Genomic DNA, 20,352 nt, shown 5'->3' with positions numbered 1-20,352 from the left:
GATGGAATGTCAAATTTTCGCTAACGTATACAGGAGGCAGCATGTAGTAGTGATCTTGGGACACAAGGTTTACAGATTACGATGATGTCAAGCCACAGTGTTGGAGGTGTGGGCAACATGGCAATAGACAGATAGATTGCAAGGTCGTCTAGCTCATGCCAGGAGACCTAACACGGACGGCCGACACACGGACATACAAGTACCTATAGCTAGGTAGAGGGCGGGTACCCTTAGGTTTCAACATTCAGCTCCCCATCAAAGGTGGCAGCGACATGCAAGGTGGAGTTTGTTGGCTCACCTAATGAAGCGAACTGATGAAGGTAAAGACAGAGCCATGGTACATTATCGTTATTAGACGCCAGTTCTACAGTTTCAACGCCATGACAGAAAATGACTCTCATTTGTCTCCTTTACCTATTTTGGTATCACGTCTTCCGATGTTTATCTTTACGGTAAAAGGAATAAGCAATGGCTGACTACTATGGTTTCTGGCTTCGAATTGTGAAACGTTGTAAGAAGAAATGTGTCACTGTTGGTCCAAACAGCAAAGTTTAGCACTGTTAAGGCCTGTATGTATAAGGATATGCCATACCATCCAATATGTACTACTGTAAAACCAGCAGAGGATTGTATCACACACTGTCTAATATGTGTTATAAATATAACAACTTTGACCCTGAAATCCAAGATTACCATCGAAAGGAGACAGTTATCATGTAATAAAATGTCCCAGAAAACATACCTAGCATGCACAGAAATACACATGTACGCATATCTAGGACACGGAATAGTGTATGTATTTTACAGATACACAAGCAATACCACCAGGAAAGATATCTAAAAAAGAAACGTCTTTTTAAGTTCTTTAAAACATTTTGCTTAACTACTTTGATTTAATGCTAAGAAAATAAAACTAACCATTCATTGTTTACTTCACAAGAACATAAATCCTGCCAAGTCGTGACCGTCATTTTGACATATTTCCATAAATCTTGTCATAAATTAAGATACATGCATCTCTAATCAAGACCGGCGTCATTTTAATGCAGCTGTAGTCTTTGTTCATCTGGTTAAATATGCGGATCTGATGTTTATCGACATGGCGTAACTCCTCTTACCTCGCCGATAAAGACATAGCTACATGTGATCAGGTCGACATGGCGTTCCTTATAGACAGGCGTCCCTCCTAGACATAGCTACATCTGTGATCAGGTCGACATGGTGTTCCTTATAGACGGGCGTCCCTCCTAGACATGACGTGCCTCATAGACATAGCTACATCTGTGATCAGGCCGACATGGCGTTCCTTATAGACGGGCGTCCCTCCTAGACATGACGTGCCTCATAGACATAGCTACATCTGTGATCAGGCCGACATGGCGTTCCTTATAGACGGGCGTCCCTCCTAGACATGACGTGCCTCATAGACATAGCTACATGTGATCAGGCCGACATGGCGTTCCTTATAGACAGGCGTCCCTCCTAGACATAACGTGCCTCATAGACATAGCTACATATGTGATCAGGCCGACATGGCGTTCCTTATAGACAGGCGTCCATCCTAGACATGGCGTTCCTCATAGACATAGCTACATATGTGATCAGGCCGACATGGCGTTCCTTATAGACAGGCGTCCCTCCTAGACATAACGTGCCTCATAGACATAGCTACATATGTGATCAGGCCGACATGGCGTTCCTTATAGACGGGCGTCCCTCCTAGACATAACGTGCCTCATAGACATAGCTACATATGTGATCAGGCCGACATGGCGTTCCTTATAGACAGGCGTCCCTCCTAGACATAACGTGCCTCATAGACATAGCTACATATGTGATCAGGCCGACATGGCGTTCCTTATAGACAGGCGTCCCTCCTAGACATAACGTGCCTCATAGACATAGCTACATATGTGATCAGGCCGACATGGCGTTCCTTATAGACAGGCGTCCCTCCTAGACATGACGTGCCTCATAGACATAGCTACATATGTGATCAGGCCGACATGGCGTTCCTTATAGACAGGCGTCCCTCATAGACATGACGTGCCTCATAGACATAGCTACATATGTGATCAGGCCGACATGGCGTTTTCCTTATAGACAGGCGTCCCTCATAGACATGACGTGCCTCATAGACATAGCTACATATGTGATCAGGCCGACATGGCGTCCCTAATAGACATAGCTACATATGTGATCAGGCCGACATGGCGTCCCTAATAGACATAGCTACATATGTGATCAGGCCGACATGGCGTTCCTTATAGACAGGCGTCCCTCCTAGACATAGCTACATATGTGATCAGGCCGACATGGCGTTCCTTATAGACAGGCGTCCCTCATAGACATGACGTGCCTCATAGACATAGCTACATATGTGATCAGGCCGACATGGCGTTCCTTATAGACAGGCGTCCCTCCTAGACATGAAGTGCCTCATAGACATAGCTACATATGTGATCAGGCCGACATGGCGTCCCTCATAGACATAGCGACATAAGTGATCAGGCCGACATGGCGTTCCTTATAGACAGGCGTCCCTCCTAGACATGAAGTGCCTCATAGACATAGCTACATATGTGATCAGGCCGACATGGCGTCCCTCATAGACATAGCGACATAAGTGATCAGGTCGACATGGCGTTCCTCATAGACATAGCGACATATGTAATCAGGCCGACATGGCGTCCCTCATAGACATAGCGACATAAGTGATCAGGTCGACATGGCGTTCCTCATAGACATAGCTACATATGTAATCAGGCCGACATGGCGTTCCTCATAGACATAGCGACATAAGTGATCAGGTCGACATGGCGTTCCTCATAGACAGGCGTTCCTCCTAGACATGGCGTTCCTCATAGACATAGTTATATATGTGATCAGGCCGACATGGCGTCCCTAATAGACATAGCTACATATGTGATCAGGTCGACATGGCGTTCCTCCTAGACAGGCGTTCCTCCTAGACATGGCGTTCCTCATATACATAGTTATATATGTGATCAGGCCGACATGGCGCTCCTAATAGACATGGCGTCCCTCATAGACATAGCGACCAATATGTGATCAGGCCGACACGGGGTTTCTCATACATATAGCTACATATGTAATCAGGCCGACATGGCGTTCCTCATAGACATAATTACATATGTGATCAGGTCGACATAGCGTTCCTAATAGACATAGCGACATATGTGATCAGACCGACATGGCGACATATGTAATCAGGTCGACATGGCGACATAAACAGTGATGGACATTGCACCAGAGTAGATTACCGACTACAGCTGTGGAGGTTCACTAACAAAATGATAAATCCACACAAAAGGTTTTAATGATCCCTCTTTATTAAATGTATAAAAACCTCAACAAGTAAGCTTGTATAAATATAATAATGTCCATACTAAATTCGCTCCACAATTTATACTTTTTCCATCCACACAATTACTCATCGATACTCCAGCATTATTCCATTAAAACAAAGAACATATTGTATATTACACAGAAGTCTCATTGGTAGCTAGTCATCTGTTCATACTTCTGTTGGTGGTGAAAAGGCAAGAATACTAGCAGTGTTGATATTATCCTCAAGAAGTATGTCTAGAGCAATGTCAGCTACATGTATAACGGATACGCAATTCTAAGTTAGCATAACGAATAAGTAGGTCTGAAGCCGAGGGTTATTTTAAAACTTGATTCCAACAAAGTAAACCAGGGCTATATGGTTAGGTTACCTTCAAGTGATATCTTCCAACTTCTCAATTTACTTTGTATTTTTGTCAACCATTACGAATTAGGTTACCTTCAAGTGATATCTTCCAACTTCTCAATTTACTTTGTATTTTTGTCAACCATTACGAATTAGGTTACCTTCAAGTGATATCTTCCAACTTCTCAATTTACTTTGTATTTTTGTCAACCATTACGAATTAGGTTACCTTCAAGTGATATCTTCCAACTTCTCAATTTACTTTGTATTTTTGTCAACCATTACGAATTAGGTTACCTTCAAGTGATATCTTCCAACTTCTCAGTTTACTTTGTATTTTTGTCAACCATTACGAATTTTTATATTTCTCACAACTACTTTATTATTTAAATTTCAATCTGAATTATCTTCGATGGGGTTTAATACTTCATATTAATTTTCTTATCGCAAATGTCCAACATAAAACAATAGACAATATCATCAGATCTCCGTAGGACGACATCGCACAATACTTACACATCATATCTCAACAAATTTTATCTCTAGACTGTAAGTGTCCTACAGCACATAACCGTCACATCAGATCTCAACGACACATAACCGTCACATCAGATCTCAACGGCACATAACCGTCACATCAGATCTCAACGGCACATAACCGTCACATCAGATCTCAACGGCACATAACCGTCACATCAGATCTCAACGACACACAACCGTCACATCAGATCTCAACGACACATAACCGTCACATCAGATCTCAACAAATTTTATCTCTTGACTGTAGGTGTCCTACGGCACATAACCCTCACACCAGATCTCAACAAATTTTATCTCTAGACTGTAAGTGTCCTACGGCACATAACCGTCACATCAGATCTCAACAAATTTTATCTCTTGACTGTAAGTGTCCTACGGCACATAACCCTCACACCAGATCTCAACAAATTTTATCTCTAGACTGTAAGTGTCCTACGACACATAACCGTCACATCAGATCACAACGACACATAACCGTCACATCAGATCTCAGAACCATTATCTCTTGACCGTGACAGTATCGTACGACACTTCGCCATTACAGTTTTATCTCTTGACCGTGACAGTATCGTACGACACTTTACAACAACAGTTTAATCTCTGGACCGTGACAGTATCGAACGACACTTAACCATTACAGTTTTATCTCTAGACCGTGACAGTATCGAACGACACTTAACCATTACAGTTTTATCTCTGGACCGTGACAGTATCGAACGACACTTCATCGTTATCTAAGCACAGTTTTATCTCAAGGCTAAGCATCGTTTTACGTTATTAAAGGCTGGGATATATTTCAAGACCCCCCCCCCCCCCCCCCCGAAAAGCTTTGGATTTGTAAAAAAAATATATACCAATACTCTGACTAGACACGTGACTTTGTATCAATGTGTTTCGAAATGTATCTAAACAATGTACAGTTATGTATCACCGACATAGTCAACTAACTTGATAATAGGAGGCAGCTAAATCCTAAGGGACAAGTTGAACCATATTATGCTTCTAGTGTGTCAAAAGTTATATAAACGTCAAACTAAATGTTAATCATATGATGTTATAATGTCAATCCGAATCAGTTGCAATACCATGTCAGAAAATGAAACAATTACATCACGTCACAGGAAACGTAATAATTGCATCCGGTGAAAAAACGTTATAATTACATAACGTCATAGAAAACGTTTAAATTACATCACGTCACAGAAAACGTTATAATTACATAACGTCATAGAAAACCTTTAAATTACATCATGTCACAGTTAACGTGATAATTACATCACGTCACAGAAAACGTTATAATACATAACGTCATAAAAAATGTTTAATCTACATCACGTCACAGTAAACGTTATAATTACATCACATCAAAGAAAACGTTATAATTACATCACATCACAATAAACGTTATAATACATAACGTCATAGAAAACGTTTAGATTACATCATGTCACAGTAAACGTTATAATTACATCACATCACAGAAAACGTTATGATTAAACTACATCAAAGAAAACGTTATAATTACATCACATCACAAAAAACGTTATAATACATAACGTCATAGAAAACGTTTAGATTGCATCATGTCACAGTAAACGTTATAATTACATCACATCACAGAAAACGTTATAATTACATCACATCACAAAAACGTTATAATACATAACGTCATAGAAAACGTTTAGATTACATCATGTCACAGTAAACGTGATAATTACATCACGTCATAGAAAACGTTTGAATTACGTCACCTTTTAGGGAAAAATATCATAATATCATGTCAAACGAAAAAAAAATACATAAACAAATGTATATAATAACATCACGACAAAGGAAACGTTGTTTCCAACATGACAGATCATTATGTATATATTTCTTCTAAATTGGCACTACACAACATTCAGTGTTTGCCTTCTGGTAAAAAGTAATCGGTCTTTTTGTCTCTACGATGGAGTCCAAACGGTCGGAGGTGATAAACCAGATAGTCCATCAAATACATGTCGGCTGGACTCATGTAATGGAAAGAAACGCTGTAATCACTGCAGCATCCTAGACCCTGTAAAACAAAAACAAAAAACACAGGTAAATCACACACGTACATCATACAGCATCCTAGACCCTGTAATACAAAAACAAAAAACACAGGTAAATCACACACGTACATCATACAGCATCATAGACCCTGTAATACAAAAAACAAAAAACACAGGTAAATCACACACGTACATCATAGAGCATCCTAGACCCTGTAATACAAAAACAAAAAACACAGTCAGGTAAATCACACACGTACATCACAGTCAGGTAAACCACACACGTACATCATACAGTCAGGTACATCACACATGTACATCACACAGTCAGGTAAACCACACACGTACATCACACAGTCAGGTAAACCACACACGTTCATTACAGTCAGGTAAATCACACACGTACATCACAGTCAGGTAATCACACACGTACATCACACACGTACATCACACACGTACATCACACAGTCAGGTAAATCACACACGTACATCACAGTCAGGTAATCACACACGTACATCACACACGTACATCACACACGTACATTACACAGTCAGGTAAACCACACACGTACATCACACAGTCAGGTAAACCACACACGTTCATTACAGTCATGTAAATCACACACGTACATCACAGTCAGGTAATCACACACGTACATCACACACGTACATCACACACGTACATTACACAGTCAGGTAAATCACACACGTACATCACAGTCAGGTAAATCACACACGTACATTACACAGTCAGGTAAATCACACACGTACATCACAGTCAGGTAAACCACATACGTACATCACAGTCAGGTAAACCACACACGTACATCATACAGTCAGGTACATCACACATGTACATCATACAGTCAGATAAACCACACACGTACATCACACTGTCAGGTAAACCACACACGTACATCATACAGTCAGGTACATCACACACGTATATCACACACGTACATCACACACGTACATCACACTGTCAGGTAAACAACACACGTACATCATACAGCCAGGTAAACCACACACGTACATCATACAGTCAGGTAAACCACACACGTACATCACAGAGTCAGATAAACCACACACGTACATCACAATGTCAGGTAAACAACACACGTACATCATACAGTCAGGTAAACCACACACGAACATCATACAGCCAGGTAAACCACACACGTACATCATACAGTCAGGTAAACCACACACGAACATCATACAGTCAGTTAAACCACACACGTACATCATACAGTCAGGTAAACCACACACGTACATCACACAGTCAGATAAACCACACACGTACATCACACAGTCAGATAAACCACACACGTACATCACACAGTCAGATAAACCACACACGTACATCACACTGTCAGGTAAACCACACACGTACATCATACAGTCAGGTACATCACACACGTACATCACACATGTACATCACACAGTCAGGTAAACCACACACGTACATCATACAGTCAGGTAAACCACACACGTACATCACACTGTCAGGTAAACCACACCCTTACATCACACAGTCAGGTAAACCACACACGAACATCACACACGTACATCACACAGTCAGGTATACCACACACGTACATCACACAGTCAGGTAAACCACACACGTACATCATACAGTCAGGTAAACCACACACGAACATCATACAGTCAGGTAAACCACACATGTACATCACACAGTCAGGTATATCACACACGTACATCACACAGTCAGGTAAACCACACACGTACATCATACAGTCAGGTAAACCACACACGAACATCATACAGTCAGTTAACCACACACGTACATCATACAGTCAGGTACATCCCAACACGTACATCACACAGCTAGGTACCTCCCAACACGTACATCACACAGTTAGGTACCTCCCAACACGTACATCACACAACTAGCTACCTCCCAACACGTACATCACACAGTTAGGTACCTCCCAACACGTACATCACACAGTTAGGTACCTCCCAACACGTACATCACACAACTAGGTACCTCCCAACACGTACATCACACAACTAGGTACCTCCCAACACGTACATCACACAGTTAGGTACCTCCCAACACGTACATCACACAACTAGCTACCTCCCAACACGTACATCACACAACTAGGTACCTCCCAACACGTACATCACACAACTAGGTACCTCCCAACACGTACATCACAGTTAGGTACCTCACAACACGTACATCACACAGTTAGGTACCTCACAACACGTACATCACAGTAAGGTACCTCCCAACACGTACATCACACAGTTAGGTACCTCCCAACACGTACATCACACAGTTAGGTACCTCCCAACACGTACATCACACAGTTAGGTACCTCCCAACACGTACATCACACAGTTAGGTACCTCCCAACACGTACATCACACAACTAGGTACCTCCCAACACGTACATCACACAGTTAGGTACCTCCCAACACGTACATCACACAGTAAGGTACCTCCCAACACGTACATCACACAACTAGGTACCTCCCAACACGTACATCACACAGTAAGGTACCTCACAACACGTACATCACACAACTAGGTACCTCCCAACACGTACACACAACTAGGTACATTCCAACACGTACATCACACAATTAGGTACCTCACAACACGTACATCACACAACTAGGTACCTCCCAACACGTACATCTCAATTCCATCGTTTTGTGCTATTACCTGATAAGGGTTACTTACATAACTGTAGTCAAACGTGTAAAAAAACTGCAACATAAACTGCAAAAGTGCAGCAAAATAATAACTTATTTCACTTTCACTTCGTACGGATTTGAACGGAAAAAATCGTCGGATTTGAATGCAATGAATATTTCTTCAGTATATGTTGCAGGTTTTGAAAAAAATATTCATCTGACAACAGTTATGGAAGCAAAATTTACCAGGTAGGAGGATAAAATGATGGCATTGAGTTGAGTAGCCCATTTAAGATGGCGGCGCCATGTTGTCAAGTGTAACACAATAAGGATAGTGGTCACAGATTTTCTTTTTTTTTAACTCGGATATGGAGGACTATAGTATAATTTCCTCATTATGAAAGGTAAATTGTGATAATTGCTTTGGTATATATTGTAGAAATATGTACTTTAACTAAAATATTTCATGTTTTTGGACATAGATAAAACATCAATGTAATGTTACATTCAACGGGAAACCATTCAATATCGTCTATATATCTCACTGGTAAAAAATGTAAGAAAAGTTTACTTTTTTCTCTACCATGAATGGGTGGTGTTGATCGGCTAACCAGCAAACGTTTCCTTGCTGTACTTACCTTCTGTGCTTTGTGAAAAGTTTGGTTGTAAAACCAGGCTGGGTAGTTTCCTTGAAGGTGGGCTATGGGTGTGAATGGGTGGAATGATTCTCGACCATTGATGTCCAGAGAGTCCCCAACTTTGACCTCTAATCTTTGCATACATTTGCCTATCTCTGCGTCCTCTGCTCCACCATCACGACGACACAACAGTGGGTTACGAAGACCCACTTCTACAAATTTCTTCAAAGTTTGTCGGCTGAGGACATACCCAGCACCCCCACTGAAATATCCTTGTTTTACAATAACCTTGAACCGATGGCCAAAGTAAACCAAGTCTTTAGGATTGTGATGTGATAGAAAGAAACGCAGGTTCTCTACAATGACGTAGGTATCGTCATCCGCCTTGAGGAACCAATCAAAATCATTACCGTAGTTTTCGTAGCAATAGGTAAATGCCTGTACTGTTTTGCCGGTGAGATGTTGTCGCCCCTCGGACACATTAAGTCCTACAGTGGGGAAACTGTCGTTAGTCACACTACTGAAGAATATGTATTTATTGCAGCGTTTTGCCCATGTTGACCTAACGGCCAGGCCCTTCCTGTCCAGGTTAGACGGTGACGTCATTATCCAACACAGCACGCGCACTCTATTGTAAAGTTCATCGGCCTTGGTTCTGTCATCGTCTACAAAAATACAAACAAAGGATACAGAAAGAAACTATTGAGCCAATGTATCAATACAGATAGGTGTCACATGCAATTTTAGGATATCTGTACATCTTCCATCGTTCACAATCGTCATTCTGTGGCTGACACGAGATCATCCATTGGATTTAATTTGACGCCTGAAGAGTCTTGCCAACAGGCGGGTCGTATGAGGACGAATTGGTCTGACGAGTCCTGGTACCTGTCATTGTCGTATGAGGACGGATTGGTCTGACGAGTCCTGGTACCTGTCATTGTCGTATGACGACGGTTAGGTTTGAAGAGTCCTGGTACCTGTCATTGTCGTTTGAGGACGGATTGGTCTGAAGAGTCTTGGTACCTGTCATTGTCGTATGACGACGGTTAGGTTTGAAGAGTCCTGGTACCTGTCATTGTCGTATGAGGACGGATTGGTCTGAAGAGTCCTGGTACCTGTCATTGTCGTTTGACGACGGTTAGGTCTGAAGAGTCCTGGTACCTGTCAATGTCGTTTGACGACGGTTAGGTCTGGAGAGTCCTGGTACCTGTCGATGTCGTATGAGGACGGATTGGTCTGAAGAGTCTTGGTACCTGTCGATGTCGTTTGACGACGGTTAGGTCTGAAGACTCCTGGTACCTGTCATTGTCGTATGACGACGGTTAGGTCTGAAGAGTCCTGGTACCTGTCATTGTCGTATGACGACGGCTAGGTCTGTACCTGTCATTGTCGTATGACGACGGTTAGGTCTGAAGAGTCCTGGTACCTGTCGATGTCGTATGAGGACGGATTGGTCTGAAGAGTCTTGGTACCTGTCGATGTCGTTTGACGACGGTTAGGTCTGAAGAGTCCTGGTACCTGTCGATGTCGTATGAGGACGGATTGGTCTGAAGAGTCTTGGTACCTGTCGATGTCGTTTGACGACGGTTAGGTCTGAAGACTCCTGGTACCTGTCATTGTCGTATGACGACGGTTAGGTCTGAAGAGTCCTGGTACCTGTCGATGTCGTATGAGGACGGATTGGTCTGAAGAGTCTTGGTACCTGTCGATGTCGTTTGACGACGGTTAGGTCTGAAGAATCCTGGTACCTGTCAATGTCGTACGACGACGGTTAGGTCTGAAGAGTCCTGGTACCTGTCGATGTCGTTTGACGACGGTTAGGTCTGAAGACTCCTGGTACCTGTCATTGTCGTATGACGACGGTTAGGTCTGAAGAGTCCTGGTACCTGTCGATGTCGTATGAGGACGGATTGGTCTGAAGAGTCCTGGTACCTGTCGATGTCGTATGAGGACGGATTGGTCTGAAGAGTCCTGGTATCTGTCGATGTCGTATGAGGACGGATTGGTATGAAGAATCCAGTTAACACTCGAGGTCGTAGATTGAATGGTCTGAAAATTCCTGTCACCAATTGGGGTCGTATGAGGATGAAATGGTCGGAAATCCCGTCAAAAATAGGGGTCTTATGAGGATGAATTGTCGATAGTCGGAGTCGTATGAAGACGGATTGGTCTTAAGAGACCTGGGACCAGTCGATGTCAACAATGGGGGTCGTATGAAGACGGATTGGTCTTAAGAGACCTGGGACCAGTCGATGTCAGCAATGGGGGTCGTATGAGGACGGATTGGTCTGAAGAGACCTGGGACCAGTCGATGTCAACAATGGGGGTCGTATGAGGATGGTTTAGTCTGAGGAGTCCTGGGACCAGTCGATGTCTAAAATGGGGGTCGTATGAGGATGGTTTAGTCTGAGGAGTCCTGGGACCAGTCGATGTCTACAATGGGGGTCGTATGAGGACGGATGGGTCTTAAGAGACCTGGGACAAGTCGATGTCAACAATGGGGGTCGTATGAGTTATATTGGTCTGAAGAGTCCTAGGACCAGTCGATGTCAACAATGGGGGTCGTATGAGGTGGATTGGTCTTAAGAGTCCTGGGACCAGTCGATGTCAATAATGGGGGTCGTATGAGGACGGATGGGTCTGAAGAGACCTGGGACCAGTCGATGTCAACAATGGGGGTCGTATGATGATGGTTTAGTCTGATGAGTCCTGGGACCAGTCGATGTCTACAATGGGGGTCGAATGAGGACGGATTGGTCTGAAGAGTCCTGGGACCAGTCGATGTCAATAGTCAAGGTCGTATGAGGACGAATTGGTCTGAAGACACCTGGGACCAGTCGATGTCTAAAATGGGGGTCGTATGAGGACGGATTGGTCTGAAGAGACCTGGGACAAGTCGATGTCAACAATGGGGGTCGTATGAATTATATTGGTCTGAAGAGTCCTAGGACCAGTCGATGTCAACAATGGGGGTCATATGAGGACGGATTGGTCTGAAAAGACCTGGGACCAGTCGATGTCGACAATGAGGGTCGTATGAGGATGGATTAGTCTGAAGAGTCCTGGCGATATAAATGTATAATCGGTAAAGGTAGGTATTTACGTACCTTCATGTGTATGTGATCCCATGTTGACAGGCCGGTCCTTATCCCGGAAATTCCTGTTTTGAATATCTTCATACAAATCATCTTCTTCAACAATTTCTACAGTTTCCTCTGTAAAAGAATGATAGTTTTTTTTCAAATCGAACAGCCGGAAACAAGACACAAAGTAAGCTTTGTGAAGTGGACGCTAAACGGTGGACTCTTGTTAAACTCTTGTTTAAACATCACGTTCCAGAAATATTATTTAACGTGTCAAAAAAGTTAAAGTAGAGACAACTAAGGCAGACGAGAAAAATGTAGGAATCTGAAGTGAATTCTTCTGCAGTTTCACTGTGTGTCCGCTGAATCTGACTATGTTTCTGACTATGATGGAGACCGCACTTTTCAGTTAACACCAAGATGTGCAAACTTCTATAGTTCTCACATACGTATTTGTACATTGAATAATATGCAAGTTTGAGTGGCCTAATTCTAACAGCTTTATTTATTCTGATCACGTCCTGTCAGAATTTGCAACACATTACGTTGGCTACAATGCACTGAGTCCGAGTGGAATCCCAAAGGAGAAAGATTATGTTGTTAACCAATATTACATAGTAAGTGCTTCTCGACAGTACCCTCAGAGCAGCTTTCAGTGTCTGCAATTAGCTAAATGATTTCGATAATAGATTTGTGATGTGAGGTAGACTTACCATCAATGAAAAAAGTGTTATACGTCATCAATAGCGTGGTAATGCAGAAACAACAGCACACCAGCATAAACAGCTTGGAAACTCGATCCTCGGCCATGGTCCGCATGTCTGACAGCCCGACGTCACCGAATCATGTTGTCACACGCACCGTCATCACCTACAGCAGCTGTTGGCGAGAGATAGCAATCATTAAATATAGAGTATGGCAGAAAACATAATGTTCCTAGGGCTAACAGATTGTGCGCTGGTTGTAATTTAGAGGAAATTGAAGACGAGTATCATTTTTTACTACAATGTCCATTTTACTCTGATCTTCGTCAAAAATATATTAAAAATTATTATTACAGAAAGCCAAGTGTTTTCAAATTAGTCAAATTATTAAGTGTGAATAATGTAAAAGAACTAAATAAAACTGGTAAATTTATCCATTTAGCTTTAGAAAAAGGACAGAAAAAGTTAATAGTTAAATATTATTTTGTTAAACTAATGAGATGTATAAGCTTACAATATCATGTTGAACACTCTCCGACCATGTAACTGTTTTATTGTATATCTATGTATTACCATGTTGTTATTTTCACTTATGGGCCGATAGGTCCTCGGAATCAAATGAACTGAATCACCATCACTTAGAACCGGAAACATGTATATTAAAATCAGTGATTAGAACAACAATGGAGTGGTATCGGGCTGGATTAAGTATTAAGACGTACAAGGTATATACGAAGTAATTACAGTTTACCGAGTCCATAAGTAGATTAATTATCTTTACAGAAATAAATTAAGTCGATTAACAGAAACAGAATGTAGTGAGATAACCTACACGGGAGCAGACGATAACTCGAGAGTTAGCAAAACAATAAAAGATGTGTGTGGTTTATAGTACAATTAGAATGGAAATACCACTGTTCGCCATTATTGGAGACATTCTATTCTGTGTAAAACTTTGTTAAAAACAACACCAGTGTGTTAAACCTATTCTGTGTAAAAATCAACACCGATAGGTAAAAAAATCAACACCCTGTGTTAAACTTTTCTTTTTTTTCCCCAACAAATCAATTTTAACACCCCCCCCCCCCCCCACCCCCCCCCCCCCCCCCCCCCCCCCCCCCCCCATTAGAAAGCTGCCGGGGTTGGGGAGCCCCGGGGTCAGCTTTTTGACAATAATGTGTCCTCATACAAGAGGGCTCTCATTCTTTATCATCACTTTCTTTCTTTCTTTCTTTCTTTTCGTTCTTTCTTTCTAATTATCTTTTGTTTTATTTTTAATACAATAATTATAAGGTAACATCAATTGTAAAACATAATACTATTCTGTGTAAGAAATAACACCGATGTGTTAAACTTTCTGTGTTATAACAACGCCGGCGTGTTAACATAATCTATGTAAAACAAAAAATATCAACAACACAGATTGTTAAACTATTCTGTGTTAGAACAGCACCGGCGTGTTAAACTATCAGAACAGCACCGGCGTGTTAAACTATTAGAACAGCACCGGCGTGTTAAACTATTAGAACAGCACCGGCGTGTTAAACTATTAGAACAGCACTGGCGTGCTAAACTATCAGAACAGCACCGGCGTGTTAAACTATAAGAAAAGCACCGGCGTGTTAAACTATTAGAACAGCACCGGCGTGTTAAACTATCAGAACAGCACCGGCGTGTTAAACTATTAGAACAGCACCGGCGTGTTAAACTATCAGAACAGCACCGGCGTGTTAAACTATCAGAACAGCACTGGCGTGTTAAACTATCAGAACAGCACCGGCGTGTTAAACTATTAGAACAGCACCGGCGTGTTAAACTATTAGAACAGCACCGGCGTGTTAAACTATTAGAACAGCACCGGCGTGTTAAACTATCAGAACAGCACCGGCGTGTTAAACTATTAGAACAGCACCGGCGTGTTAAACTATTAGAACAGCACCGGCGTGTTAAACTATTAGAACAGCACTGGCGTGCTAAACTATCAGAACAGCACCGGCGTGTTAAACTATAAGAAAAGCACCGGCGTGTTAAACTATTAGAACAGCACCGGCGTGTTAAACTATCAGAACAGCACCGGCGTGTTAAACTATTAGAACAGCACCGGCGTGTTAAACTATCAGAACAGCACCGGCGTGTTAAACTATCAGAACAGCACTGGCGTGTTAAACTATCAGAACAGCACCGGCGTGTTAAACTATTAGAACAGCACCGGCGTGTTAAACTATTAGAACAGCACCGGCGTGTTAAACTATTAGAACAGCACCGGCGTGTTAAACTATCAGAACAGCACCGGCGTGTTAAACTATTAGAACAGCACCGGCGTGTTAAACTATTAGAACAGCACCGGCGTGTTAAACTATTAGAACAGCACCGGCGTGTTAAACTATCAGAACAGCACCGGCGTGTTAAACTATTAGAACAGCACCGGCGTGTTAAACTATTAGAACAGCACCGGCGTGTTAAACTAATCTGTGTAAATGTGTTAAATCAAAGACAAGACAGAATGTACTTCACTGTCCTGTAAAAGGGCATATCTCACCAAAAATGGTATGCGTGTTAAAATGTATAGTTGACGGGCATGTTCATCCACAACGGACCGATTCGGAATCGTTACACATGCACAGGTACATACAAAATATATAATGTATACATCACTCAATGTATATTGTCACACGTGTAAACGTCCCCACACCCAGTATACCACCGTAAAGTACACACGTCTCCACACCTAGTATACCACCGTAAAGTACACACGTGTATACATCCCCACACCAAATACACCACCGTAAAGTACACACGTGTATACGTCTCCACACCCAGTATACCACCGTAAAGTACACAAGTGTATACGTCCTAAACCCAGTATACCACCGTAAAGTACACACGTGTATACGTCCCCACACCAAATACACCATCGTAAAGTACACACGTGTAACGTCTCCACACCCAGTATACCACCTTAAAGTACACACGTGTAAACGTCCCCACACCCAGTATACCACCGTTAAGTACACACGTGTATACATCCCCACACCAAATACACCACCGTAAAGTACACGTGTATACGTCCCCACACCCAGTATACCACCTTAAAGTACACACGTGTATACGTCCCACACCCAGTATACCACCGTAAAGTACACACGTGTATACGTCCCCACACCCAGTATACCACCGTAAAGACCACACGTGTATACGTCCCCAAAGTACACACTTTTCTGCGTTATAAATATATAGCATAGTGTGGTTGTTACTTCTACAATATGACTAAAGCTACTAACCATTTACAACAAGGCCTACCTAAATCAGCACAATCACACGCCACGCAGACAACCTATTCTCACCTGTCGCTACAAAAATCGACAGGTATTATATGGTGTAGCAATGGTTATACAGGTGACATATATTTACCTCCATATACCTAACACCTACGTACGCATGTCGTGGCAGCCATGTTCTGGTTAAGAGTAAAATGACATGTAGATAAGAATTGATCTTGATAAGTATATGTGTATATTGTCGACAGATGTATACGGTATGGGTGTGTACACATACGTAACATAGGAATGCTGTACAACCGAGATGGTACCCATGTTAGTAGGACGGCTGAAAATGGAGGAAACTCTCACCCTCTTACCTGTCAATGCCAACTTCCTGATTCTCAAGTCACACCTCTGTGATTTCGCGTCTATCGACAAAGGTCTGTTTACCTGGGCAATCAATTTCCAAAACAGCCATGGCTACCCTTTCCACCTGCTCTAGTCGACTGAATAATGACGCACATAGCCCTGTTGTCAGAATTACTTGTAGAACGCTGACTAGAATCATGTCCGTATGGTAATTACATATTGTAAATATATAATAGATATATGGCGCGTAGTTTTACCAGGAACGTAACGATTTACAATGCATCTTATACACTTCCTACTTGGGCATGGGTTCACCTAAATGAGGCAGTGTCGCGTACCAAACAACATGTTGATCACTCTATCTTGGCGATAGTTTCAATATGATAAACATATAAAGCATCTTAGTCTAGCTGATCAACTTTTAATGTGTTCAAGATCACTGGGTTCCTTCCTACACAGAATAGATGTCGTTTTATTATGGACGAGTAAGGTCAAACCACATTAATTGCGTGCCAGTCAACCAGCATATTTATCTAACCAGGACAGTGTGGGATTAATTCATCCGTGTCCAACTGAAATAGAACCAGTTTATGTGTTTCATTATTGAGTTGAGGAAAAATGGCTAAGCTGAATTATCACGAGTCAGCATAGACCTGTCTTTTGTGTTAAGATGACACCGACAGCGTATGAATGATATCCATGTTTTAGATATAACAAAAGATCCCACAAGGGGGGTTGGTTGGTTAGGAGAGGACTTTATATACAGTAAGCTTATATCTTGTTTTCCAAGCCTACTGTATTGTGATGTAGTGTAAGTGTATTTGAATACAATAGTGTTTAAACTAAAGATCTTCATTTGTTTTATATAAAACTGACATTTTCTCTACTTTCGTTTCTCTTCTCTTTCCTCTTAATAAACTGACAAAAAGAAAATCTAAGAAAGAACTTTCTGAGAAAAAGCTATTCCAAAGTGTCATTGCCCCCTTTCCAGTTTCGACCCAATGCCAAAATTTAAAAAAAAATAGAAAATGGCGAGGAATTTCTTTTGAAGTGTAGTATTTTATCTGTATGGTCAGGTATGTCTGTGTATGGTCAGTTATGTCTGTACGGTCAGATATGTCTGTATTGTCAGGTATGTCTGTACGGTCAGGTATGTCTGTATGGTGAGGTATGTCTGTATGGTCAGTTATGTCTGTATCGTCAGTTATGTCTGTATTGTCAGGTATGTCTGTACGGTCAGGTATGTCTGTACGGTCAGATATGCCTGTACGGTCAGGTATGTCTGTGTTTGGTCAGATATGTCTGTATGGTCAGGTATGTCTGTATGGTCAGGTATGTCTGTATGGTCAGGTATGTCTGTATGGTCAGGTATGTCTGTATGGTCAGGTATGTCTGTATGGTCAGGTATGTCTGTATGGTCAGGTATGTCTGTATGGTCAGGTATGTCTGTATGGTCAGATATGTCTGTATGGTCAGGTATGTCTGTATGGTCAGGTATGTCTGTATGGTCAGGTATGTCTGTATGGTCAGGTATGTCTGTATGGTCAGGTATGTCTGTATGGTCAGGTATGTCTGTATGGTCAGGTATGTCTGTATGGTCAGGTATGTCTGTACGGTCAGGTATGTCTGTATGGTCAGGTATGTCTGTATGGTCAGGTATGTCTGTATGGTCAGGTATGTCTGTACGGTCAGGTATGTCTGTATGGTCAGGTATGTCTGTATGGTCAGGTATGTCTGTATGGTCAGGTATGTCTGTATGGTCAGGTATGTCTGTATGGTCAGGTATGTCTGTTTGGCCAGGTATGTCTGTATTGTCAGGTATGTCTGTACGGTCAGGTATGTCTGTACGGTCAAATATGCCTGTACGGTCAGGTATGTCTGTGTATGGTCAGATATGTCTGTATTGTCAGGTATGTCTGTACGGTCAGGAATGTCTGTACGGTCAGATATGCCTGTACGGTCAGGTATGTCTGTGTATGGTCAGATATGTCTGTATGGTCAGGTATGTCTGTATGGTCAGGTATGTCTGTATGGTCAGATATGTCTGTATTGTCAGGTATGTCTGTACGGTCAGGAATGTCTGTACGGTCAGATATGCCTGTACGGTCAGGTATGTCTGTGTATGGTCAGATATGTCTGTATGGTCAGGTATGTCTGTATGGTCAGTTATGTCTGTATCGTCAGTTATGTCTGTATTGTCAGGTATGTCTGTACGGTCAGGTATGTCTGTACGGTCAGATATGCCTGTACGGTCAGGTATGTCTGTGTTTGGTCAGATAATGTCTGTATGGTCAGGTGTGTCTGTACGGTCAGGTATGTCTGTACGGTCAGGTATGTATGTACGGTCAGGTATGTCTGTATGGTCAGGTATATCTGTATGGTCAGTTTTGTCTGTATGGTCAAGTATGTCTGTATGGTCAGGTATGTCTGTATGGTCAGATAATGTCTGTATGGTCAGGTATGTCTGTACGGTCAGGTATGTCTGTATGGTCAGGTATATCTGTATGGTCAGTTTTGTCTGTATGGTCAGGTATGTCTGTACGGTCAGGTATGTCTGTACGGTATAGATATGTCTGTATGGTCAGGTATGTCTGTGTATGGTCAGGTATGTCAGTGTATGGTCAGGTATGTCTGTACGGTTAGGTATGTCTGTTTGGCCAGGTATGTCTGTATTGTCAGGTATGTCTGTACGGTCAGGTATGTCTGTACGGTCAAATATGCCTGTACGGTCAGGTATGTCTGTGTATGGTCAGATATGTCTGTATTGTCAGGTATGTCTGTACGGTCAGGAATGTCTGTACGGTCAGATATGCCTGTACGGTCAGGTATGTCTGTGTATGGTCAGATATGTCTGTATGGTCAGGTATGTCTGTATGGTCAGGTATGTCTGTATGGTCAGATATGTCTGTATTGTCAGGTATGTCTGTACGGTCAGGAATGTCTGTACGGTCAGATATGCCTGTACGGTCAGGTATGTCTGTGTATGGTCAGATATGTCTGTATGGTCAGGTATGTCTGTACGGTCAGATATGTCTGTATCGTCAGGTATGTCTGTATTGTTAGGTATGTCTGTGTGGTCAGGTGTGTCTGTATGGTCAGATATGTCTGTACGGTCAGGTATGTCTGTATGGTCAGGTATGTATGTACGGTCAGGTATGTCTTTATGGTGAGGTATGTCTGTATGGTCAGGTATGTCTGTATGGTCAGTTATGTCTGTATGGTCAGGTATGTCTGTATTGTTAGATATGTCTGTATGGTCAGGTATGTCTGTATGGTCAGGTATGTCTGTATGGTCAGATAATGTCTGTATGGTCAGGAATGTCTGTACGGTCAGGTA

General features: G+C 42.2%; 1 protein-coding gene across 4 annotated transcripts; it reads right to left on the bottom strand.

Moving 5' to 3' along the window:
• Positions 1-3,330: 3,330 nt before the first annotated feature.
• On the bottom strand, positions 3,331-17,413 carry LOC117324242 (glycoprotein-N-acetylgalactosamine 3-beta-galactosyltransferase 1-like). Of its 4 annotated transcripts, XR_004531945.1 has the most exons (6): positions 17,024-17,412; positions 13,396-13,561; positions 12,707-12,814; positions 9,597-10,261; positions 3,809-6,311; positions 3,331-3,740 (listed from the first exon to the last, which is right to left on the bottom strand). XR_004531945.1 is itself a non-coding variant. In XM_033880019.1 (5 exons), the coding sequence occupies exons 2-5, from the start codon at positions 13,499-13,501 to the stop codon at positions 6,156-6,158; spliced, it is 1,035 nt and encodes a 344-aa protein (XP_033735910.1). In that variant the 5' UTR covers positions 13,502-13,561; positions 17,097-17,413; the 3' UTR covers positions 3,331-6,155. The 4 variants fall into 4 exon arrangements, 3 of the variants coding, with proteins under 3 accessions (XP_033735910.1, XP_033735890.1, XP_033735901.1); XM_033880019.1 differs by having other exon boundaries at positions 3,331-6,311; positions 17,097-17,413; XM_033879999.1 differs by having other exon boundaries at positions 3,331-6,311.
• Between the last annotated feature and the right edge of the window lie 2,939 nt (positions 17,414-20,352).

The sequence above is a fragment of the Pecten maximus genome, chromosome 1 (genome assembly GCF_902652985.1).
Source record: "Pecten maximus chromosome 1, xPecMax1.1, whole genome shotgun sequence".
NCBI classification, from domain to species: domain Eukaryota; kingdom Metazoa; phylum Mollusca; class Bivalvia; order Pectinida; family Pectinidae; genus Pecten; species Pecten maximus.
This window is presented reverse-complemented; position numbering and strand designations above follow the sequence as displayed.